Source organism: Mercenaria mercenaria, chromosome 4 (assembly GCF_021730395.1).
Source record: "Mercenaria mercenaria strain notata chromosome 4, MADL_Memer_1, whole genome shotgun sequence".
Classification (NCBI taxonomy): domain Eukaryota; kingdom Metazoa; phylum Mollusca; class Bivalvia; order Venerida; family Veneridae; genus Mercenaria; species Mercenaria mercenaria.
In genome coordinates this window covers 1419862-1446453 of record NC_069364.1, presented here as the reverse complement: position 1 = coordinate 1446453, position 26592 = coordinate 1419862, and the positions used below count along the sequence as shown (strand labels likewise).

The following is a 26592-nucleotide window of genomic DNA, read 5'->3' as shown; positions in this document are numbered from 1 at the left end:
TTGATGCCAGCATCTTTTGTTTAGCACTTGTATTGTTTAGCGCTATAATCATTTTCCTTGTATCCGACAATGTGCAAGTTTTGACTCTTCAGTATCATTCCTAGATTTTGCCTGGAAAACTCAAACCTTGTTTCCAAACTGATGCTGGCTAGTGTTGGTGATATCTAATATACAGAAGATCAGATAAAAGATTTCATTACATTTGATTCTCACAAAAAATCAGTTAGTCTGTAGCTGACACCTCAGGCTATATGTAATGATCCTGGTTTAAGAATTTCGAGACTGTGTTACTCAATTATGCATGATCTTGTGGGTGCTGTTACTGTATAGTGTCTCACACTGATTATTTATTCATTTTAATGGGGATGTTTCCACACAAAATTTTAATCATGTGTCCGGAGTTTATGAAGTACACTATACTAATAGGGGCATACCTGCAATTGTATATAACAGTGTCATATTTTATGAAAACAGAGGAGCAATTTTTTCAACCATTTGAGTTATATCCCAGAAAACAAGACAAAATTCAGTGGGAGCTGGGCTGGGTTTATATTGAAGTCATCCTACAGTCATTTAACCTCATCAGTGTCAAATTCTCCACTAGCACAGCATTGGAACCAATGCTTCTGTGAAAGCTATGGCCAGTGTTTACACATACTGCCTAGAACTCTGAACAAAAAATTGGCATACATACCTGAACAAATATTCTTTATGGTTGCTCTCACTCATTTGTTCTGGACACTTATTTGTCTGTTTTTCCTATCACTTTACTATTAGGGATGAATAATTGAGCACATTTAGTGTTCTGACCCAGATACTGATGTCTGCACTATTTCCTGGATATATCGTTAATAACTTTTATACCATGTGTTTTAGCATGAACGTTTTAATTAAATTTTATCGGCATGTAATAGATTCTGAAATAAAACTTTTATTCTGATTGCTTGTTGTATGTTGCACTGTAAAGTCATTATTATTCATGGGGAACTACTTTTTGTGGATTCAAAGGTTTTTCTCATTCGCAAAATCACAACACAAATGAATTACAATGAAATTGTCTTACCTCTTATTGCACTGTTTATTTTTGGTTAGAGATTATAGTGGTAAAGGTTTGTTTTAGGTTAGAGATTATAGTGGCAAAAGTTGGTGCTGGTACAGAATCCAGAAACACTGGTTAGGTTAAATGCCTGCCTTTACATAAATGAAATACAGTGCTAAACCGGAAACAGCAACAAAAAAACGTGCAGTTTTGTTTTAAATTAGAGATTATAAAGATGTGATTAGCAAACAAAAAAGTGCTGCATAGATCATTTCTTATGTTCATAACCTAAATTCAAGTTTAATTAACTATTATGACCGTATGTACAAATTTTGACTTGAATACCCTTGACCTTTCACCTTTGACAGCTTTCTGACAGTTTCTGATGCTCTTGTTTCAGGGGTCGTCTGGAGACAAATGCAGAACAGTGGTTACGTCTGCTGCACACTGTACAGGACCTGTTGGCATGGATACTGAAGAAACAGCATGATCTCAAAGCTCAACGTCCAGTTGGGGGAGATAACTCAACATTGCAAAAACAATTGGAGGCAAATAAGGTATGTTTGAATTACCCCCCTTTTCCTCTTAGTGGCATGGAACTAGATCATGTTGTTTTGGCATCTGAATTAAGTATTTAAAAAAATTTTCATCATTTAGGGATTAAGCATTTTTCTTGACAGGTATTTACTGTAATCTGATAGGATAAATTGCTTCCAAACTTTTTTCAGTTAGATTAAATAGACTATGATGTAATCAGGTGTTTACTGTGAACTAGTATGTCAGTTTCCATTTGATTGTTAAATTATCTGGTTGGTAGACGTGACGGTAGTATTAAGTTTAATTTTTGCTTTTCATCAGAATTTGTGTGAAGAGTTGAGTATGAAACGTCAGTTGGTCGAGCAGACATTAGAAGCAGGGCGCCAGTACCTACAGGAAGAAGGGGAAGATAGCCGGCTCAGTATAGATAGCGGAGACAGCAGTGAGACAGGTAAATATTAACACCAGATTATGTAACACTGTAAATAAAATTTAGGAAAGCTGGGAAAGCATTATCATGATTCTGATGGAATGTTGTTAGATCAGATCAGTGTCTGTACAGTCAAGAACAATTTGATTGGACTATTAATTATTGAATCTTTTTTGTTTGCTTTTGGTTTAATGCTGTTATTCAACAGTATTTCAGTTAAATATTGGCAGGCAGTTAACAAACCAGTATTCCTATATTCTGTACCAGTACTAACATGTTCTCCACAAGTAACTGCCAACTTCTTAATGTGAATCAGTGGTGGAGGACAAAATGACTTGATACATAATGTTTTTTATCAAACCATCTTGAAGAACATAATCCTCTCCCACAGTTCACACTCACCACTCCTAGATCTGTAGATCTGCGCTCTCCCTATCATGTTAAGTGGGCCAGCTCTCATAGGATTTAGACAGAGGCATAGTAATATGCCAAGATGCATGAACCTATCATCTCAAAAAAATTTCAATATTAAGAAACAAGTCCAAAAAAACAACAAAATAATAAGTTGCAATACAGACATTTAAGACTATTTGTTACAAAGTAACATATTATGTTTTATGTTACTTTTCAGGGGATGTCAGTTTAGAAAAATCACCAGAGCATGAGGCCCGTGAGCTCATTAAAAAAATTCGACGCCAGGTCCGACTCTTGAATAGAAAGTGGGTGGAGCTAAACCAGAACTGTAACCAGTGGCAAGCCATACTGGATGAGGTGTCAGAGGTAGGATAAATGGTTAACTCCCTTAGATCAGTATTAATGGTATACCATGTGAATAATGTTCTTCTATTGTTCAGTGGTGCGTGAAAAATTACTGACGTTTGATGAATATATTAAAAGACTTCACCATAACTCATACTTACATTTTCATCCTTCTTTTCTATTCTAGTTATATTAAAGAGTTTTCCTTGATTTCTCTGTAAATATAAAACAATACCAACTCGAGAGGTTTAATGGCAGCAATTCATGAAAAATGCTGTTACAGATTAACATTACATTTGAATTGGTTCCAAAGAAATGGTCTGTTGTGTCAGAAATAGGTGCAAGTGTAATTCCTATTTTGCTTTCTTATTTTAGCTTGATTGTGCAAAGAGATAGAAGTTTATTTTAATGTCTTAAATCTGCTTCCCCAGTGGGTTTTACAACCATAAACTTGCATTTGAGTGCCTGATACTGTTGCCACTATACCAGGCACCTGACTTCACTGTGATTCTCTGAAGCTGTGCAGTTTTGTACATTTTAGGAAAATTTAAAAGATTTTACAATGTCTTGTTTTCAATTTTTGATTGAAGTGCTTGTTGTTGTTTTTTTTCCAGAAAATGACGTTTTTCCAAGATGCAATGGATGATTTGAATGAGAGTTTGGTAAAAGCTGAACACGAGAAAAATAGCTGGCATCCTGTAGGTGACATACTCATAGAAAACCTGCAGTATGAGATAGAGAAAACTAAAGTAAGTGAGATAAGATAGCTGGCATCCTGTAGGTGACATACTCATAGAGAACCTGCAGTATGAGATAGAGAAAACTAAAGTAAGTGAGATAAGATAGCTGGCATCCTGTAGGTGACATACTCATAGAGAACCTGCAGTATGAGATAGAGAAAACTAAAGTAAGTGAGATAAGATAGCTGGCATCCTGTAGGTGACATACTCATAGAGAACCTGCAGTATGAGATAGAGAAAACTTAAGTTAGTGCATTCTGTAGGGACATACTCATATAAAACCTACCATATGAGATAATGAGAGAAATAATCTGCAGCATAAGATAGAGGTAACTAAAGTGAGATGATCTGCAGTATGAAGTTAAGAAAAACTAAGTGGGATAACGTGAAGTAAAAGGTTGAAAAAACTTAAGTAAATGAGATAACCTACAGAATGAGATAGAGAAAACTAAAGTAAGTGAGATAACATGCAGTATGATAAAGAGAAAATTAAAGTATGTGAGATAGCACACAATTTGATATAGAGAAAACTAATATAATGAGTTAACCCGCGGTATGAGATAGAGAAAACTAAAGTAAGTGCGGTAACATGCAATATGAGATAGATAAAAACTGAAGTAATTGAGATGACCTGCAGTATGAGATAGGGAAACCAAAACTTGAAATATCCTACAGTATTCATTGTATAAGTTTCAGTTACTCGTAAAGAACAAGTTAATATTGTTAAAGATCCAAGAACGCTACTAAACTGTATTAACTTTTAGCCTGCTGACTGCAACTGATTTTCCCTTTGCGACCAGTGCAGACCTAGATCAGCCTACACGTCCTTGAGGTTGATCATGGTCTGCACTGTTTGCTGTTCAGTCAGTGAATTTTCAGTGAATACCCCTTGAATAATAAGCTTTGCGGGGTAAAGGTCAAAATACAACAGGTCATAACTGAAAAACAATTTCTCTTTCAGACATATCAGCAAGCAGTGGCCCCTATACAGGGACAGGTGGACGATGTTAACGACCATGTAAATGATTTTGAAGCAGCTAATGTAGTGCTATCACATGTTATAGTTCACAAATTAGAAGATTATAAAACAAGGTAAGAAAATATTTCTATGTCTTGTTATCAATATCTTATGATCATATTGTGAGAAAATGTTTTTGGCACAAAACTGGTTTAAAAAGCCAGCACATTGTCAGATTTTGTGCTAATCTTGTTAATCTGTTTTACCTTATCAGTTGAAGATACAAACTGTGAAAACCTTAATGTTCATATGGTACTATTTTTATGGATTTCATGGTTGGATCAGTCCACGAAATTAATTCTCGGTGAACATTAGCAAAGTTCCTATTATTTTTTCTTCATTTAAATGGAAATCCATGAATCCATATCTCAAGGAAATAGTCATTTTGGGCAACAAATCTGATATTAAAGACATTAAATAAAAAAGGTAAAGAGCTGACACAAAGATCCTTTATAAAACTAAATATTTTAACTTTTGTTTTTGTTTTATTCAGATGGAAAGAAATCCAGTTATCTGCAGAAGATCGTTTAAAAAATCTCCATGATGCCTTCCGAGCTTTTGGTCCGAACTCTCAACATTTCCTCTCAGGTAATCACAAACTTGTCTGAGCTTTTGGTCCCAACTCTCAACATTTCCTCTCAGGTAATCACTTACTTGTTTGAGCTTTTGGACCCAACTCTCAATATTTCCACTCGGGTAATCACAAACTTGTCTGAGCATTTGGTCCCAACTCTCAACATTTCCACTCAGGTAATCACAAACTTGTCTGAGCATTTGGTCTCAACTCTCAACATTTCCACTCAGGTAATCACTTACTTGTCTGAGCTTTTGGACCCAACTCTCAACATTTCCACTCTTGTCTGAGCATTTGGTCCCAACTCTCAACATTTCCACTCAGGTAATCACAAACTTGTCTGAGCATTTGGTCCCAACTCTCAACATTTCCTCTCAGGTAATCACTTACTTGTCTGAGCTTTTGGACCCAACTCTCAACATTTCCACTCGGGTAATCACAAACTTGTCTGAGCATTTGGTCCCAACTCTCAACATTTCCACTCAGGTAATCACAAACTTGTCTGAGCTTTTGGTCACAATTCTCAACATTTCCTCTCAGGTAATCACAAATTTGTCTGAGCATTTGGTCCCAACTCTCAACATTTCCACTCAGGTAATCACAAACTTGTCAGAGCTTTTGGTCACAATTCTCAACATTTCCTCTCAGGTAATCACAAATTTGTCTGAGCATTTGGTCCCAACTCTCAACATTTCCTCTCGGGTAATCACTAACTTGTCTGAGCTTTTGGTCCCAGCTTTCAATATTTCCTCTCAGGTAATTACTAACTTGTTTAAGCTTTTGGTCCCAACTCCCAACATTTCCTCGCAGGTAATCACAAACTTGTCTGAGCTTTTGGTCCCAACACTCAACATTTCCTTCCAGGTAATCACAAACTTGTCCGAGCTTTTGGTCCCAACATTGTCAACATTTCCTCTCAGGTAATCACTAATGTGCGTTCTTAAGTGCAGTACGATGCTACATGTGTTTAACGGACTTTAATACTCAAATACTAGAAACATGATAGTTTAGACAGTTTGTTAAAAATGCAGTAGGATATTATCTTATTTTAGGATATTTTGAAAAGTTCAAAAATTATTTAACAAAAGGGGCCAGGTTTTTTACCACTGGAGTAGCAAAAATAATTCCAAATTGGGGTAAAAGCCATCTAAACATTATTAATTGGCAGGTATTTTATTGAGTCGGCTAAAGGCTGAAAGCCTTTTGACGAGTCCTTGCTGTTCAGCGATTCTCTAAATGGACCGAATAATACGTGAAGGGATGTAGTTCCATTAGATTTCTCAAACTTCAAACAGTTCACTGCTTAAATGAAGTTAAGTTGTGTCAATTCCCTTTGCTATGACCAATATACAATGTAATCTGTCATATTTATGACTTGTAATTGTGCAATACTCGAATGTAACTCATTAAGCATAAATGTGCATTTTAAGAATTGCGCAGGCTTACAAAGCTTGGGTAACATCCAGCTAAAGACAAAAAATAGTTCCACAGGGCTCCAGATAAGATGCGTATTTGCGTAAATTACGTATAGAAATAATGCAAATACGCATGTCTAATAATTTCTAAGCGTATAAAAACGTATATAAAATTACAGAAACGCACACAATGCCTTTTTAAAAACAAAATCTGAATCGTCTGGATGCGTTAGGTAACATAGCTGATCAGCCTTAATTCTCCCACATTGAACGTAAACACGCATCTTATGATTTCTATTAACTTTGCGTGGGTTGAATTTTACAGTCAGTAAACGGATAAATTATCGGAAGAAGAAGCTCTTACTGGTTTGTTTAGTTACTACTGATATTAAAAATGATTTTAATTCTTATTTTTCGAGAAATAAACAAATCGGCGAAACATTAAATTGTATTTTCTTGTAGTTTTTTAAATCGAAAGTAGATAGTCTATGTTGGCTGCTTTCACGAAAAGAAACAACTTTTTTATGAAAAGATTTAAATAAGAGGTAATTTAACTGTAAACCTCAATGTCAGATACTGCCAATTGCTGCTAAATGTCTTCGTATCATCACAATTTGTAAAATATATTGTTGAAACTGGAGAAAAGTGTAATCGTATCCGGATATAATATTTTGGGTAAATATCGAGCTGTGTTATGAATTTAAAGAAAAAAACTAAAAACAAACTGAAACTGGTAGACTATACTGTCAGTACATCAATCATTAGACGACTCAGGCCCTTCAGGCCTTTGATTCATATTACCTGAAATGATAACTGAAAACATTATAAAATGTATTTTTAGCATCCTTTGTAACATTTCTAGATGAATTTAAACAGAAAGAAGATTGCTTTGAAATATTTTTTTACAAAATTCTAATCTAAATTAGTGTCCTTGATTAATTGGCCATCTACTTTAAAGTTGATGACAAACAGATATGGATAAATAAAGTAGTTTGTATTCATTCATGCTGAAACATAACGATGTATTGATAGATTAGTCCATTGTTTCATTTTATCTCCTCGGTTGTGATTATTTCTTAAATACTATTATCATTTATTGTATCAGTATCAATGTTTACCTGTGAATAACCTTGTGAAACATTTTAGATATACAAAATAGTTGTAAAATCATTCACATCTTAATAGTATATGAATAGTATTTGTGCACTTTAAAGACAAAATTTATAAAAAATGCTTTTAAAGGGACTTTGGTGTGGTGAAAATAAGATTTCTTTTCTTGCAAAATAAAAAGAAATATCTTTGTTAAAAGTGATTATTCGATAGTAATGGTTTTGATTTCAATTGTTTTAGAATTTAAAAGAATCCAAAAATTTGCTGTTAATTTATTTCTTTTTTGATTGGATGGTGGGTTTTAAAAAGAACTACTTTTCTCATATGTGTGTGCAGTAGAATTAAGTAAATTTGTTGTGCAAATTTTGATTTATTGCCAGGATTATGTTCTTGCAGGGTAATTAACCGGCAATTATCAGGGCCGTTTACGTAACTTTATCACTGCTATTCACATCAATGTCTAAATAAGAGCAAAACTTTGATAATGGAAATCTTATCTTTGTTCGGGTTTGCCAGAGTATGTTGAACTTTTCGATGCATTGTGGACATAGTGATTATTTTACTGACCTATAAACTGCCTGTGAACCTAGTGCTGAACATTTAAAAACAGACTTTTTTCTTTGATATTTATCACACCAAAAATTTGGAATTTTCATATTTTCCAAAAGCTGAATGTAGAGTGTATGTAAATTTAGGCAAGAAAATCTTGATTTACGAAAATAAGTAGTGGAAATAAAGGAAAAAGCTATGGAGTCATTCTTAAAAGGTATATTACTTTTATCTGCATCAATCTATTTTTAAGAAAAACAGTTTAATTCGGTTTGAAGAGATTTGTTCACATACGAGTATAACTAAGAAATATAATGTATAAGTGTATAATATCATGGACATATTTAGGGAGCTGTTAAATGTCTTGAGTTATCTTTGTACACTTTTCAAACTAGTGATAATAAAATAATCATTTTTTTGTTATGATTGTATAACCTAATTAAAGTATAAAAGTAAAAATGAAACAGAAATTATTTGTCCAACTATCCTTTAGACAGTGAGTTTATGAATGGCAGGTTATTTGATAAGTATAACTGCAATTGATTTGTCCAAATATTTTTGAATGGTAGGTCATTTAAAAAGTAAGCCATTTTTATGTATAACAGTGCAGAGATCACTGTTGTATGAAATATCTTCTTCATTGATTGACACGATTATTTATTGACAAATTATTTCATACATAACTTTATAAGATATATATATATCTATACATAAAAAATAAGGAATTATATATCTGATAATTATTTTTTGAATCAGTATTGTAGAGCAGAAAGATGAATATCTAGATTTGACTGTATCGTTCATTCTGATTGGCAAATGAAGCTTATAAACCTTGCAATGTTCCGTTTATTAGCTCACCTGAGCAATGCTCAGGTGAGTTTTTCTGATCGCTCGATGTCCGGCGTCCGTCGTCCGTCGTCTGTCGTCTGTCGTCTGTCGTCCGTCGTCTGTCAACATTTAGCTTGTGTATGCGATAGAGGCTGTATTTTTCAATTAATCTTCATGAATATTGGTCAGAATGATAACCTTGATGAAATCTAGGCCGAGTTCGAAAATGGGTCATCTCGGGTCAAAAACTAGGTCACTAGGTCAAATCAAAGAAAAACCTTGTGTATGCGATAGAGACTGTATTTTTCATTTAATCTTCATGAATATTGGTCAGAATGATAACTTTGATGAAATCTAGGTCGAGTTCGAAAATGGGTCATCTCGGGTCAAAAACTAGGTCACTAGGTCAAATCAAAGAAAAACCTTGTGTATGCGATAGAGGTGGTATTTTTCAATTAATCTTCATGAATATTGGTCAGAATGATAACCTTGATGAAATCTAAGCCGAGTTCGAAAATGGGTCATCTCGGGTCAAAAACTAGGTCACTAGGTCAAATCAAAGAAAAACCTTGTGTATGCGATAGAGGCTGTATTTTTCAATTCTTCTTCATGAATATTGGTCAGAATGATAACCTTGATGAAATCTAGGCCGAGTTCGAAAATGGGTCATTTCGGGTCAAAAACTAGGTCACTAGGTCAAATCAAAGAAAAACCTTGTGTATGCGATAGAGGCTGTATTTTTCAATTGATCTTCATGAATTTTGGTCAGAATGATTGCCTTAATGAAATCTAGGCCGAGTTCGAAAATGGGTCATCTCGGGTCAAAAACTAGGTCACTAGGTCAAATCAAAGAAAAACCTTGTGTATGCGATAGAGGCGGTATTTTTCAATTGATCTTCATGAATTTTAGTCAGAATGATAACCTTGAAGAAATCTAGGCCAAGTTCGAAAATGGGTCATCTGGGGTCAAAAACTAGGTCACTAGGTCATATCACGTAAAAACCTTGTGTATGCGATAGAGGCTGTATTTTTCAATTGATCTTCATGAATTTTGGTCAGAATGATTGCCTTGATGAAATCTAGGCCGAGTTCGAAAATGGGTCATCTGGGGTCAAAAACTAGGTCACTAGGTCAAATCAAAGAAAAACCTTGTGTATGCAATAGAGGCTGTATTTTTCAACTGATCTTCATGAAATTTAGCCAGAATGATTACCTTGATAAAATCTAGGCTGATTTCGAAAATGGGTCATCTGGGGTCAAAAACTAGGTCACTAGGTCAAATCGAAGAAAAACATTGTGTATGCAATAGAGGATGTATTTTTCAATTGATCTTCATGAAATTTGGTCAGAGTGATTGCCTTGATGAAAACTAGGTCGGTTTTGAATATGGGTTATCTGAGGTCAAAAAACTAGGTCACTAGGTCAAATTAAAGAAAAATCTTGTGTATGCGATAGAGACTGTTTTTTTCAGTTGATATTTATGAAATTTGGTCAGGTTGATTGCCTTAATGAAATCTAGGTCGAATTTGAATATGGGTCATCTGAGGTCAAAAACTAGGTCACTTGGTCAAATCAAAGGAAAAACTTCTGTATGTGATAGAGGCTGTATTTTTCAGTTGATCTTCATGAATTTTGGTCAGAATGATTGCCTTGATAAAATCTAGGTCGAGTTTGAACATGGGTCATCTAGGGTCAAAAACTAGGTCATATCTAAGAAAATGCTTGTTTTATCGCAAGAGACCAATTTTTTGGTCCAGTCTTAATGAAAATTGGTCAGAATATTTGTTTCCATGAAATCACTAGGTCAAACATGTTTTACACTGTTATGGAGTGTTTCTTAGGTGAGCGACCTAGGGCCATCTTGGCCCTCTTGTTCCATAATTTATGCTCCAGGGGCATTACTACTTTTTGGAAAAGGGTGGCGTTTATTAAAGGCCTAATTTTTTTAGTAAATATAGACTAAAAACCAACTTCAAATAAATGAATTTAATATTTATAGCATTTCCATAATGCTAGTTATTTATTTGTGACCCGAGTTACATGTGGACAATTCAGGAACAAGATCAATTAGAGATAAAGAGTTCATCGAATGACATATTATTGTGAAAGCATTTATGTGTTTTTTCTCTATGTCTGACATGTATATATAATAACAACATATATAAATTTCAGCCTCTGTAGAACCTCCATGGGAACGGTCAGTTGCTGGAAACAAAGTGCCTTACTATGTCAAGTAAGTATTCTGATCACTCTTAATAATACTGTAAAAGCACATATTTTCTCCGGGTCAAAATTTTGTGAATTTGAAATTTTGAGTATGTTCACGAGGTTTAATATTCGCAAAATTGTAAAAATGGTATCCTACTTGATTTTGAATTATACTAACGGTGAATATGTACTCGAGGATTAATTTTCGCGAGATGTAGGGCCTCGCAAATATAGTGAAAATTAAACCCTCATGAAAATTTCTCCTTTTACAGTATATATAGTATTTGTTTTAATGAACCCTTATAGAGCATTTCCAGTTTATTTCTTGGCCTTTTTGGCTTCAATGTTCTTTGTATCTTACTGGTCTGCTTTTTATGGATCATTATCAGGTTTCAGAGCTTTGATTGATTAGATAGAAATACAGTTATAGGACTAAATTTCAGAGAAATTTTTGTTTGAATTTCAGTCATACCACACAAACCACACATTGGGACCATCCTGAAATGACACAGCTCATGGAAGCATTAAGTAAGTTACACTTGAGCAAGTAATTACTACAGTAAAACCTGTGCTAAAGACCACCTGTAAAGAGAGACCATCTGGCAGTTGAGACATCTTGTTTTACCTAGTTTAACATATACAGTGTATTTTAACCTTTGAATAAAGACCTCATACCTGTAAAAAACACCTTTTGTCTCTCCCAATGGTGGTCTATATAAAAGGTTTTACTGTATTTGATTAAATATCACTTCCAGTGTCGGCTGTCAAACAGTTTTGATGATAAGATAAATATCACTGTGGTCAGGTCCATAGACTGATATTCACCAGTGTCATCATATGGTATTTTATTAGCCCACCATCATCAGATGGTGGGCTATTCAAATCACTCTGCGTCCGTGGTCCGACGTCCGTCCTTCTGTCCTTCCATCCTTCCGTTAACAATTTCTCGTTATCGCATCTCCTCAGAAACTACCAGGGGGATTTTGACCAAACTTTGTCAGAATGATGTATTGGTACCCTAGTTGTGTCCCCCTGAAAATCAGACTGGTTCAACAATTCTTTAGTGAGTTATGGCCCTTTGTTTATTTCTATAATTTACATAGATTTATATAGGGAAAAAACTTGAAAATCTTCTTGTCCAAAATCACAGAGCCTAGAGCTTTGATATTTGGTATGAAGCATCATCTAGTGGTCCTCTACCAAAATGATTGAAATTATTTCCCTGGTGTCTAATATTGCCCCGCCCCGGGGGTCACATGGTTTATATAGACTTATATAGGGAAAAACTTTGAAAAACCTCTTATTCAAAAATACAGGGCCTAGGGCTTTGATATTTTGTATGTGACATTATCTAGTGGTCTTCTACTAAGATTGTTCAAATTATTCCCCTAGGGTCAAATATGGCCCCGCCCCGGGGGTCACATTGTTTACATAGACTTATATAGGGAAAAACTTTGAAAATCTTCTTGTCCAAACCACAAATTCTAGGGCTTTGGCATTTGTAATGTAGCATCATCTAGTGGTTCTCTACCAAGTTTGTTCAAATCATCCCCTAGGGTCAATTATGGCCTCGCCCTGGGGGTCACATGGTTCATATAGACTTATATAGGGAAAAGCTTTTAAAATCTTCTTGTCAATAACCTACAACATTCAAGTTTGGACCACCTGTATGGTTTTGAGTGGCAAGATGAACCTTGACATGAGTTGACCTTGATTTTGACCTAGTGACCTACTTTCACATTTCTGTAGCTACAGCCTTCAAATTTGGACCACATGCATAGTTTTGTGCACTGAAAATAACTTTGACCTTGATATTGACCTAGTGACCTACTTTCACATTTTTGAAGGTACAGGCTTCAAATTTGGACCACATGCATAGTTCTGTGTTCCGAAATGAAATTTGACCTTGATTTTGACCTAGTGACCTACTTTCACATTTCTCAAGCTACATCCTTCAAATTTGGACCACATGCTTAGTTTTGTGTTCCAAAATGAAATTTGACCTTCATTTTGACCTACTTTCACATTTCTGAAGCTACAGCCTTCAAATTTGGACCACATGCATAATTTTGTGTACCGAAACAAACTTTGACCTTTACATTGACCTAGTGACCTACTTTCACATTATTGAAGGTACAGGCCTCAAATTTGGACCACATGCGTAGTTCTGTGTTCCAGAATAAAATTTGACCTTGATCTTGACCTAGTTACCTACTTTCACATTTCTCGAGCTACAGCCATCAAATTTGGACCTGTTGCATAGTTTTATGTACCGAAATGAACTTTGACCTTAAGATTGACCTAGTGACCTACTTTCACATTTCTGTAGGTACAGGTTTCAAATTTAGACGTACATGCATAGGATTGTATACCGAAGCAAACTTTGACCTTGACATTGACCTAGTGACCTACTTTCACATTTTTGAATATACAGGCTTTTAATTTGGACCACATGTATAGATTTGTATTCTGAAGTGTAATTTGACCTTGATTTTGACCTAGTGACCTACTTTCACATTTCTAAAGCTACAGCCTTCAAATTTGGACCACTTGCATAGTTTTGTTTACCAAAATAAACTTTGACCTTAAGATTGACCTAGTGACCTACTTTCAAATTTATCAAACTACAGCCTTCAAACTTGATGCACATGCATAGTTTTGTGTACAAAGAACTTTGTCCTTGAAATTGATATAGTGACCTACTTTCACATTTCTCAAGCTGCAGGTTTCGAATTTTGACCACATGCACAGTGTTTTGTACGGAAATGAAATTTGACCTTGAGCTAGTCAATAAGTCTTAAAATTTGGAATTCTCAAAAATGGCACATTGGTGGGCGCCAAGATCACTCTGTGATCTCTTGTTTTTTGACTGCATTGAAAAAACGAGCAACGTATCTAATAAAAAGTAAATGTTAAGATTGTTTATAAGAAAAAATATTAACAGACACTTTTCTTATGTATACTAGTTTCTTGTTTAGAATTGCTTGACAGATCTATATTTAGTATTGCATAGCGTTTGTTTCTCATTTAAGGTTGTTTACAAGAAAATCACTTTTTACAGTATCACATACTATGAACGTCAATGTGACCAGTTACTGGTCATTGAGATAAGGGAAATTTACGAGTCATAAAATAAACATGAATATATTCAAGAGCCTTTAATTGTTATGTTGAGTCACCAGTTTGTCACCCGCTTTGTTCCAATTTGTGCATGCTCTGTGTTCACGCGTTGTAAATTGAAACACTGTTGAAATAAATTCTTCTTTTCTTGTAACCATTTATTTTATTTTACAGACGACCTAAACAATGCAAGGTTTGCAGCATACAGAACAGCCATGAAACTCCGGCTCGTACAGAAAAAACTCTGCTGTAAGTTTGTAGTAATGTAGTACTGGCTTTTACTGGTATTAACCCTTAACCTGCTGGCGGCAAGTGATTCTGGCTTTGTGAATAGTGCAGACCAAGATCAGCCTGCAAATCAGTGCAGTCTGATCATGGTCTGCACTGTTTGCCATTCAGTCAGTATCGTTTTGGTAAGCACCCCTTTTAACTGTTAATGGTACTGTCCAAATTGAAAGATGGACAAATTCATTATAGAAACTTAGCAGGGTAAGGGTGTTAACTGATATTTTCTGCAGTGATCAATTCAGATCTGATTCTGAGTTCAGTAGTTCTTAAATAGTAAAATGTTTAAATCAATTTTGACAGAGATTGGAATCAGTCGCTCTTCCATACAGCCTTATTGACTGGCAATAACAAATCCAGCTACTGTGCCATTTATACATCACTGCAGCAACCTACTCTGCCATTTATACATCACTGCAGCAACCTACTCTGTCATTTATACATCACTGCAGCAACCTATTCTGCCATTTACACATCACTGCAGCAACCTACTCTGCCATTTATACATCACTGTAGCAACCTAATCTGCCATTTACACATCACTGCAGCAACCTACTCTGCCATTTATACATCACTGCAGCAACCTACTCTGCAATTTATACACCACTGCAGCAACCTACTCTGTCATTTATTCATTACTGCAGCAACCAACTCTGCCATTTATACATCACTGCAGCAACCTACTCTGCCATTTATACATCACTGCAGCAACCTACTCTTCCATTTATACATCACTGCAGCAACCTACTCTTCCATTTATACATCACTGCAGCAACCTACTCTGCCATTTATACATCACTGCAGCAACCTGCTCTGCCATTTATACATCACTGCAGCAACAACACCAAAACATGAGCAGATCATTTGGATAATATGATTTTTGTATTTGACAACTTATATATATTGTTCCTATAATGGTAATGGCTACAGGGTAATGATATTTTTATGCCCCCGAAGGGAGGCATATAGTTTTTGAATGGTCTGTCAGTCTGTCGGTCTGTTCGCAATTTTCGTGTCCGGTCCATATCTTTGTCACCGATGGATGGATTTTCAAATAACTTGGCATGAATGTGTACCACAGTAAGACGACGTGCAGTGCGCAAGACCCAGGTCTGTAGCTCAAAGGTCAAGGTCACACTTAGACGTTAAAGGATAGTGCATTGATGGGCGTGTCCGGTCCATATCTTTGTCATCGATGGATGGATTTTCAAATAACTTGGCATGGATGTGTACCACAGTAAGACGACGTGCAGTGCGCAAGACCCAGGTCCGTAGCTCAAAGGTCAAGGTCACACTTAGACGTTAAAGGATAGTGCATTGATGGGCATGTCCGGTCCATATCTTTGTCATCGATGGATGGATTTTCAAATAACTTGGCATGAATGTGTACCACAATAAGACGACGTGTCACACGCAAGACCCAGGTCCGTAGCTCAAAGGTCAAGATCACACTTAGACGTTAAAGATCGTTTTTCATGATAGTGCATTGTTGGGCATGTCCGGTCCATATCTTTGTCATTCATGCATGGATTTTAAAATGACTATGCATGAATGTGTGACACAGTAAGACGATGTGTCGCGCGCAAGACCCAGGTCCGTAGGTCAAAGGTCCTAAACTCTAACATCGGCCATAACTATTCATTCAAAGTGCCATCGGGGGCATGTGTCATCCTACGGAGACAGCTCTTGTTTTCTGTCAGTTTGGATTCAATCATATATCATTATGAAATATCAGGTTTGAATAATTAAATTCATTGTTTAATAATATTATTATTACAGCTTGGTATGTTTGTCTATTTCAGTGGATCTCGTTGAAATGGAAGCAGCAACAGAAGAGTTTGAAAAGCAAGGATTACGCGGCCACAATGATAACCTCATGGATGTAATTGAGATTATAAACTGTGTGGCGGCGATGTATGAATCGTCTGCCAAAAATAATAACAACATTATCAACGTTCCACTCTGTGTTGATTTGGTGCTAAATTGGATGTTAAATGTTTACGATGTGTAAGTTTTTTTACTATGTGAATGAAGTTACCACACGTGGAAGCAGGATTTTCCTTTCAAGGGCTATAACTCTGAAAGTGCAATAGTTTTAAGTAATTTCAAAAAAAGTTTAATTAGTCTTTAGTTTGATTTACTGTTGTTGAATTTCTAAGAAGAATGTTGTAGAGGACTTAATATAATCTCTAAGCATGTGTGTTATATGCTTCCCTGCACACGTATTTGGGAGCATAGTTTGGGGCTGAAGAAGTAAGTAGGAAAACTTTGCATAAATTGTAGAAATAAATCACTTTCACTGCAGTTCTTTATATGAAAGTTGTATTTTTATGTTTTGGATTAAGATTTAAACTTTTAGTTTTGTAAATTAATATTCATTTTCTTTGCTTTAGAACGAGAAGTGGTAAAATTCGAGTGTTGTCATTCAAGGTCGGTGTGATATTAATGTGTAACGGCCATGTGGATGACAAATACAAATGTAAGTTTAGAGATTATATCTTGGTGTAAGTTTAGAGACTATATCATGATACAAGTTTGAGATTACATGTGTTATGACTGATTACAGAAACCTCATAGATCTAGTATCAAACAACCATATTTAAAAAGTATGATAAGATATGTTACATGCATCAATTATTTCTGCTTCAGAAAGTGGGGAATAACTTTCCAGTATATAACATGGTGTACAAACTGCTGGAATTTTCTCCCTTTCACAGATATTGAAGATTTTTCAATTGATGTCTTTTTTGTGTGACTAATTTTGGTCTGTCAAAGCTGATAGAGGCACTCCCCTATGGAGCAGTGAGGTTTTACATGAAAAAAGCATGATTACTTTTAAATGCATCACAGAATTGCAGTTTAATATGCTTTTGCCATGGTATCAAACATTAATTAATATATTCTACTTAAATAGAAGTAGAAATCTAGCTTATGCCATTTCATTAATATTAATGAAGTCTCTGTTAAATATTGATAGGTTGCTTTTAAACAATTTAACACGCAATTAAATACATTCATGAGTACAAGAGCTAAGTTTCCGACTTAAAACTTTGATAACCTGCGGAGTGGTACTGGGTTGTAGTGGAGAGAGAGAGAGGCCCTGAAAGGGTATAATGATTTAATTGATAAAATACAGTAGGTAATGGGTCAGGGATTCTAATCTTGATAGACTTCATTACAATTCTGCAGTGAAAATGTCAAGGTGCTGTAACTTTCAAGCTTTCATTGCAAGTGGGTCTGAAATAAACGACAGTTTTAAGCTACTTTAAATATAGAAATTTGTACCAACAAGAAGACCTGTACCTCTGGGGACAAATTTGTCTATATTCTCATTTTAGACACGAGTAAGTGTCTAAGTTCATTTTGGCAAGATAAATATGATGTGCTACTGAGACAGATACAAAAGGGAAATTTGAGAATTCTGAAACAAGATCAATGTTATATGATTATAAACCACTTTATCTTGTTGGGGAAATGTGTGTGTTATGATTTATGGACTGTATTTTATAGGCAGTATTGAATGGTGTAAATGCATTAGCTGAAGCCCATCAGTACTCTAATAGAAACTTGATCATGAATGAAAATAAATCTATTAGAATGTTGTCAGTATTGTATTATGATAAAATAATGTTGAAGATTCTTTATCATGTTATCACAATATCTGCAAAATAGGCAAGTCAGTAATAAATGCTAGAGTTAAATATTATGATAAACATAGATTTTGCCTAGTATTTTAAGAAATCATAATTAAGCTTTTTCTCATAAAGAATGTATGTTATATGTTACAGTTTTGTTCCAGTTGATAGCTGATAAGAATGTATGTTCTATGTTACAGTTTTGTTCTGGATGGAAGCTGATAAGAATGTATGTTCTGTGTTACAGTTTTGTTCTTGTTGATAGCAGATAAGAATGTATGTTCTATGTTACAGTTTTGATCTGGTTGATAGCAGATAAGAATGTATGTTCTATGTTACAGTTTTGTTCCAGTTGATAGCAGATAAGAATGTATGTTCTATGTTACAGTTTTGTTCCGGTTGATCGCAGATAAGACTGTATGTTTTGTGTTACAGTTTTGTTCCGGTTGATCGCAGATAAGAATGTATGTTCTGTGTTACAGTTTTGTTCCGGTTGATCGCAGATAAGAATGTATGATCTATGTTACAGTTTTGTTCCGGTTGATCGCAGATAAGAATGTATGTTCTATGTTACAGTTTTGTTCCGGTTGATCGCAGATAAGAATGTATGTTCTATGCTATAGTTTTGTTCCAGTTGATTGCAGATAAGGATGTATGTTCTGTGTTACAGTTTTGTTCCGGTTGATCGCAGATAAGAATGGGTTCACAGATCAACGTAAGCTTGGTTTGTTACTACACGACTGTATGCAGGTTCCACGCCAGCTCGGTGAAGTCGCAGCATTCGGAGGAAGTAACGTAGAACCTAGTGTCAGAAGTTGTTTTGAAAAGGTAAATTAAATGTTTATATACTGTGAATCATTCTTACTTTTAAATTAAATGTCACCTTAGAACAAGAAAGAATAAACAGTGAATGATGCAAAATGTTGACTTTATGAAAGAACAAAGTAATATATGGATGAAGATATTCCATATTGTGTTGATTTTGTACCTATTTTGCTTATCCAATCGGCTATTTGCATTTGGACCATGTGACTATACAGTATATTTGTAAACAACAAAAGCTGTTGACCAGTTAAAGTATAAGCATGAAATGCAATATCAATAAATACATGAAACACCTTTTCTGTATACATTTCATTGGAGTCATATCAGTCTATATTGTTTTCCCAAAAATAAAAAAATGGAAAAAAGTACAATTTAACAATACAGTGCAACCTCTGTAGAGCAACACCCTTTGGGAGATACAAATATCAACTGTTATGTAGAGGTTGTTGTTCTGGAGAGGTAGATTTGATAATATATTTCATCTTAGGGAAATTTTGATGATGTTGTTATAGAGAGGTTTTTGCTGAAGAGAGGACTGCTCTGGAGAGGTTGTACTGTATTATTGTGTACAGTATATGGTGTATTAAGACTCGTACCCATCTGCAAAAACACTGGACTAGTCCATTGACTTGTCCAGTATATTTTTCCAATGTGTTTTTCCCCAAATAATTTTTCATATCCTACAGAGTTATTTTAAATAGACTAGCAACAGTTTGTTTAGTATGAAATATCTATAAAACTGTTTCTCTGCTGATGTTTTCAGGTAAATGGTAAACCAGAGATAGAGGTGAAACACTTCCTGGAGTGGTTACGCCTGGAACCGCAGTCGCTGGTCTGGGTACCAGTCATGCATCGTTTGGCTGCAGCAGAAAACGCCAAACATCAAGCAAAGTGCAATATTTGTAAAACTTTCCCAATTGTTGGCTTGAGGTCAGTTTATGTGATTAATTTAAAATTCCTTTGAAATTTTCCTTTCTTTTGTTACAGCATTGAAAATTGGCTAAAAGAATAATTATATAATTATTTGGAAATATTTCATGTTTTGTCAACTCTGTTAAAAATATTGAAATTCAAAAATTTGAAATTGAAATTCTTACTCTAAATTCAATAAGTGCTTCTTGAACTAAAATCCATGAGTGCCATGGGAAAACCAACATAGTGGGTTTGCGACCAGCATGGATCCAGACCAGCCTGTGCATTCGCGCAGTCTGGTCAGGATCCATGCTGTTCGCTTTCAAAGCCTATTGCAGTTAGAGAAACTGTTAGCGAACAGCATGGATCCTGACCAGACTGCGCGGATGCGCAGGCTGGTCTGGATCCATGCTGGTCGCAAAGCCATTATGTTGGTTTTCTCATGGCATTGCTCATTTGTAAAAAATTTATTTGATTTGTAGTAATCTCCAGTTTTGTAAGAAATCTGAGCCATAAAATGTTGTTTAAATACAATATGTGACATTTTTGCGAGTAACCAGAAGAAATCATAAAACTTGAGACTTTTATTGGGTAAATGTAAATCAGTTTTACAGACTAATGGATGTTGGGATATATATTTCAGATATCGATGTTTACGATGTTTCAACTTCGACATGTGCCAGAATTGTTTCTTCTCAGGTCGTCGGGCAAAGCACCACAAACTTACTCATCCTATACAAGAATACTGTACCACTGTAAGTCAAAATTACTTCTTATAAGATAATACAGTCACACCTGCAAATAAAGAACGTGATTACATAACCTGTCTTAAACAGATATTTCACCATTTTCTGTTTTCAGCTTACTTACTCGCTGTACATTTTTACTTGGTATTACAAAAACACCTGTAAATGGATACCTTACTTTTTTTTTCTCAGAGATGGTCTCAAAAGACAGATTTGACTGTATCTTAGTCTTTTCTCAGTAACATCTTTGTAAGTAGGATGTAGTGTTTTATTTTACGCACCATCACCATCACAACCTCTAAGAATAATACATTACAGTACTTTGTAAATCAGTATTGGTCAAACTTTGAACTTGCCATAGGTTGAAAATACTGAATGTCAACTATTACTTACATCAAATACATACCTGATTGACTTGTAATACGATTTGGTTTGTTTACTTTCAGACCTCTTCAGGGGAAGATATTCGAGATTTCACCAAAGTTGTCAAAAATAAGTTCAAAACCAAACGGCATTTTCGAAAACATCCTCGACTGGGTTATCTCCCTGTACAAACAGTACTGGAGGGAGATGCATTAGAAAGGTGAGTAATTCAATGCTATCTGAATATCATTAAGAGTTGTTGCCCTTGACTAAGTAGTATTTGGTTAGATTTGGTAGTAAGGAAGAGAACTTTGGCTCGGTGGTTAGGCAGTGTGAGTCAGTAGCTTAGTGGTTAACATACTGGATTACAATGGATGTCATCCCAAGCTCCATTCCTGGTCTTTGGTGATATTCTGACAAGTATTCAGTGCTGGGTAATATACTGAAGTTGACACTATTTTCAGACATACTGGTCTAGAGATAAATAAGACACCTGTTGTAGGCTCAATTAGAAATTAGTTGTTCCATCCATTCCAGGTAGGGACTTAAACCATCTACCCAGAAATCCAGGAAAATTATTTGCTGACAATTAATAGTGATTTTGCAGTGTTCTTAATTCACAAGTAACAGTGGTCACAAGTACAGGGAAAATAAAAGTACCCAAACTTAAAACAATCCTTAAAAAGAACAAAGTATGTACTAGACAGTTTCCAGAAACAGACAATTCAGGTTCAATGAGTGCATGACTAGACTTAAGATGGAATGCATTTCAAAATGTCTGTAAAAGTTTCTGTATGCAGCAGCATCTCGGCAAACTTTATTTGATTTGTTTACTTTAATTCCCCCAATGACTCCTGCATTATTTAATGACTCAGGCTGATGGTTACTGTCTAGAGAGGGAAAACATATTGGATTTTGTCTTTTCATGCTATATAAGGTACTTGACTCATCAAACAGTTTATTCATCAATTATTCTATGTCTTTCTACGTCTTTTTATTTTATGGTACGGTTTAACCCATATCCATCTCATTTCCACAGGTCTGTGGTCTTTTCGTTCTAGTATTTCATCTTTTAATATGGTTGCATCATATTGCTGCAGTAACAAACTTGTTTGGAGAGTTCCGCAACCATATAGGATGAAATAAGTGAATGCTGCAACCATATTCATGAACGTTCTTAGTCTGAAACTACAATATCATAACTTTGTTTATAGTAAATTGAAATGAATGAAATTTGGCAGAGATGTTAGAAGTTATCAAATGCACTTCCATGCAAAGTTAAGTTACTATATAATCATGATAGTTTAACAATGCTAAAGCAAAATGATAATAAAAGATCAAACTCCTTAGTCTGTGTTTTATACTTTTAACATTGCTAAGTAATGGCCCTGATCTGGGTTCAACGTTTATAAAAGAGAGTTTGGGAACCAGTCTCAGAACTTAAAGTTCCTGATTGGCTGTCACAATTTTGAAATTGACCAATGAAAATACCGCATTCTGAGACTGGTCTCCAAATTTATTTTATATCCTTGGAAGCAGCATTTTTGATTAAATTATTTCATTCAATAGCTTCATTATCTGTCTGCTGTCATTGACATGTCGTCTGTCACCAATTCTAATAAACTTGTAAGGACTGGTATGAATAATTGACAAGTATTCTGCAGATTTCATGCAGAGTGTGATAATTGCTTGAGTTATCGCCACGCTATAATGCAGTATAGGTAAAAAAAAAAAATATTCCAATCAGCTTTCAGTTATTGCTTCTATTGGGATTGGAAATCATGAAGAAAATAGTTTGTGAAAGTTGCTGTGTTGATTGACTCGCTCTCAGTGGTTACATCATTTACACTTCTTACCTCCCGGAATGGAAAAAATAGATTAATAATCATCTATTCAACTTGCTGCTAGAAATTCCCCATCCGATATTATAGGAAAAATATCAACTGGTCTGGAAAAGAAAACAGATGTCATTTTGTATTTTAGAAGCATTGTTATAGTTTTTTCTAAGTTTTTTTTATCAGTACAAGCAAGTTCTCCGTTACTGAAAAAATACAGCTGTAAGAAAGTCTTCCTTCAATGTTTTCTTCATAAGAGCAAAAAAAACATTTTCAGAGAAACTTCATTACTGTTCCTATAATTATATTTTCAAGACAACTAATCCAATTGTATGAAAAATGAAAAGTTGTGTGAAAAAGACAATTTTATTGTTGATGGTCAATATGTATAAAGCTGTGAATCATTGCCTGACAAAAATCAATTTTACGATCAATGATAGTTTTCCAAGCATCGGATAAGCAAAAAACCTGCTCTACGTATTGATTGGAATCTTACAGTAGAGTAAAAGACGCAATTGGTGTTGTTAAATAAAGGTTGCCTAGTAAATCCATTCTAAAATGAAATAATTTGCTACAAATAGATATAAATTGAACTTGGATGTAATTTACAATTGAGCTAATTGATATTTATTGAATATTATTTATTTGTGTGGAATTCCGGTGTCTGTGGATAGGATTAAAGTACATTTAAATACCTGAACAAGTTTATCAGGAGTAGTAGAGAGGAGTCGGGAGTAGTGGAGAGGACTTGGAATATATATTTGTGTGTGTGAACAATTTCGTGTTTATAAGGCAATAAATCAGTTGTGTTTATGAACTGTTGTGAAGTTTGTGAAGAGTGGTTAAGTTCCAACATGGGTGTGGAATTCCTTATAAGGTAGTAATATTGTTTAATTTTTCCATCCAAGAATTAAAAAAATAGGAAGCAAATAAATAAAATTGATGTATAATAGTCTATAGGGAATAGCTGCTTACTGCAGATATATAACATTCTGTACTTGATATTATTTTGTATGAGAAATAAACTGGATATGAAACATGTGTTGATTATACTGTGCAGTATTGAAGAACACAAACTGGTTGTAGTGATGTTAAACTGAATAAAAACAGATTTTCAGCCTGCTAAAATGTGAAGCTTTCTCACAGATTTAGGCAATCTGTTTGACCTTGAGTAAACAATTAACATTATGTTCAGCATGCTAATCTTATCATCTGTTATGAAAATATTGAATATGAATATTGTTTGTTGTATGAATGTGTTAGCTTGTTGAAACATAGTGTTTACCAGACAAACCCCTCCTATTACCATTTGTATAACCTGTGAAAGAGAAAAACCCATTTCTCCTTTATCAATATATCTGTATATACAAATCGCCTTATACTGCTTTACCCAGAAATGGTAGAACCAGGAGTGTTAAAGTACTGATCAATTTATTCTGTAATTCTGTCTTTGTGATCACACTGTTGGGAATGCCTGAATGGTTACTGTGAATACATGTAGATTAGGCTACTCTACAATATGTACATAGACAACCTGCTGTTTTCATTGTAAAAGTGAATTTGGGGACCAGTCTCAAAATACAGCCTTACCATTGGTCAGTTTCAAGACTAAGCTCAAAATCATCCAATCAGATGCTACACTTTTGAAACTGGTATCCAATCCTAGTTTTATATATAAGCATAGATCCAGGTCCAGTTTGGAGAGGCAACTGAAGCCTTCAGAACCAGGGTTTTGGTATAGTCCCCTTTATTGACAATTCATGTCCAGTCTTGATTGTCCTCCACCTAGAGTCCATGTAAGACAGTTGTCATTTACTCCAGGAAAATGAATTTGTACATGTTTGAAAAACCATCTTATTACTGTAGATTAAGTAGTTAACACATAGGCTTTATTTAATGGGTTAGCACCATCATTTGTGATGTTAATAGTTCACAAGTGCAAATAGTAGCAAAAATGAATCTATTGCAAACATAACTTAATCTATATTAGTTTACTTAGGGGAGTTAATCATTAATTTTACAAAATTTGTAGGAATATTTGCAGGTAGATCGAGGTTCTGTCGTATTTAATGAAACATTTTGTGTAGTATGATCTGTCTCAAAAACTGTTCTCTTTATCAGATGTTGGAACCGATGGTTCCCTAATGAGTAATTTTTGCGATATAGCAGTAGTAGCACGTATTTTTTGCGATATAATAATTATCGTTAGTGGAGATATATGACATTTTATCAATATCTGTTACTGTGATATTTTATTGATTGTAACTCTATAGATCAGTTTGTAACTGTTATTCTGTTGCGTGTGAAGTTCTATCTTTAATTGATGAGGCTGTGGCAAATAATTTCCTTTTTTGCATTTGATTTTTCAAAATCCGATATGTTATAATGGAATGTTAAATGTCAATATAATGACTTATAAATATTTATAGGTTATTAGCTTTGTATTGGAAAATAAGCACAACACGAGTTCTTAAGCGGAAATATTGCGCGACTTTAGGAGCGTAATATTCTTCCGCTGAGGAACGAGTGCATATTTTCTGATGCAAAGATAATAACCTTTTTATTACATACGCATCTACACGTATAAATATTATGTAAAAAATCATAAATATATTCAATAGCCTGAATAGGATTGACAATACTGAACTAAATAGAAAAAATAGTGAAACAACACACACTGAATTATGTCACGCACCCAATATGAAATTCAGGCGTCAGTGTATGGAAAAATATTGACGTTTCCAGTACCAGTGTAACTTAACGGAGAATAGAAACGAGTATGTAATAGTATGCATCATTGTACATATGTTTACTGAAGCTTGAAATTAAGTTGCTTGTTCATGCATTTTTCACATTCTGTTATATAGTGACTGTTTGGCATCTTTTATAACATCAGTCCGCTGCATTAATAGCTTCATGTTTTGACTTCAGTTCCTAAATTTTATGTTTCTTTTCACAGTTTTAAGAGTTCTTCTCTGCGTTTGGGTTATGTTGTTTTTTCGACCTCCCCAACCTATGCCATTTATTATGTCATGGTTATTCAAGCATCTGTTTTTCTGGCTTTGGAATATTGCTTCCTGCTGAGAACTTTCTGATGATATGTTAAATGCAAGATAAAGACCCCTAGCTCAAAGGTCAAGGTCAGACTTAGAGGTCAGACGTTTCATTTCATTTTACGTATTTGGTCTAAAACTTTACTTGGATGGATATCTAAATAATTTAACAGACTAAATCAGTAAAATTAGACACGTTGTCAAATGTAAGACTTGGGTCCTGAACTGAAAGGTCATCAGGTCACAGTTAGAGGTCAAATTGGCATGTCTCTTGCAAGAACCTTAGGTCTAAGGTGATGGTCACAATTAAAGGTCAAATCGACATGTCCCTTACAAGACTTGGAACCTTAGGTCAAAGGTCATGGTCAAACTTCAGGTTCAGTCTGTTGTCAAGGTGCCATTACTGACTGTCTGTCCTAACATCACATAGCCATGGCATTCCAGTCCTCTAGACACATTTCTAGTTGTATTATCTGTTAAAACATACAGGTCTGTTCTTAGATTTCTGTTTAATCAAAACATATAGAAGCAGACATGTTTATATTCCTCTAGGAACACAAAAGCATTCATATAAAGCAATACAATGAAATTATGCGATCTCTTACGTAATG

General features: G+C 34.8%; 1 protein-coding gene across 10 annotated transcripts in view; it reads left to right on the top strand.

Annotated features, from left to right (window-relative positions):
- Nucleotides 1-26592, top strand: part of LOC123552588 (dystrophin-like) — a 253635-nt gene that overhangs the window by 214102 nt on the left and 12941 nt on the right. For 8 of the 10 annotated variants that reach the window (XM_053540095.1, XM_053540088.1, XM_053540090.1 and 5 more), the window contains 15 exons: nucleotides 1440-1596; nucleotides 1898-2027; nucleotides 2638-2786; nucleotides 3380-3514; nucleotides 4467-4597; nucleotides 5017-5111; nucleotides 11172-11232; nucleotides 11674-11735; nucleotides 14502-14576; nucleotides 16415-16619; nucleotides 17006-17091; nucleotides 18918-19075; nucleotides 19836-20002; nucleotides 20628-20739; nucleotides 21177-21313. In XM_053540095.1, the coding sequence (XP_053396070.1) occupies nucleotides 1440-1596; nucleotides 1898-2027; nucleotides 2638-2786; nucleotides 3380-3514; nucleotides 4467-4597; nucleotides 5017-5111; nucleotides 11172-11232; nucleotides 11674-11735; nucleotides 14502-14576; nucleotides 16415-16619; nucleotides 17006-17091; nucleotides 18918-19075; nucleotides 19836-20002; nucleotides 20628-20739; nucleotides 21177-21313 (1860 nt within the window). Of the gene's footprint in view, nucleotides 1-1439; nucleotides 1597-1897; nucleotides 2028-2637; nucleotides 2787-3379; nucleotides 3515-3625; nucleotides 3673-4466; nucleotides 4598-5016; nucleotides 5112-11171; nucleotides 11233-11673; nucleotides 11736-14501; nucleotides 14577-16414; nucleotides 16620-17005; nucleotides 17092-18635; nucleotides 18713-18917; nucleotides 19076-19835; nucleotides 20003-20627; nucleotides 20740-21176; nucleotides 21314-26592 lie in introns of those variants that run through there. The other 2 variants (XM_053540089.1, XM_053540093.1) reach the window with 2 other exon arrangements.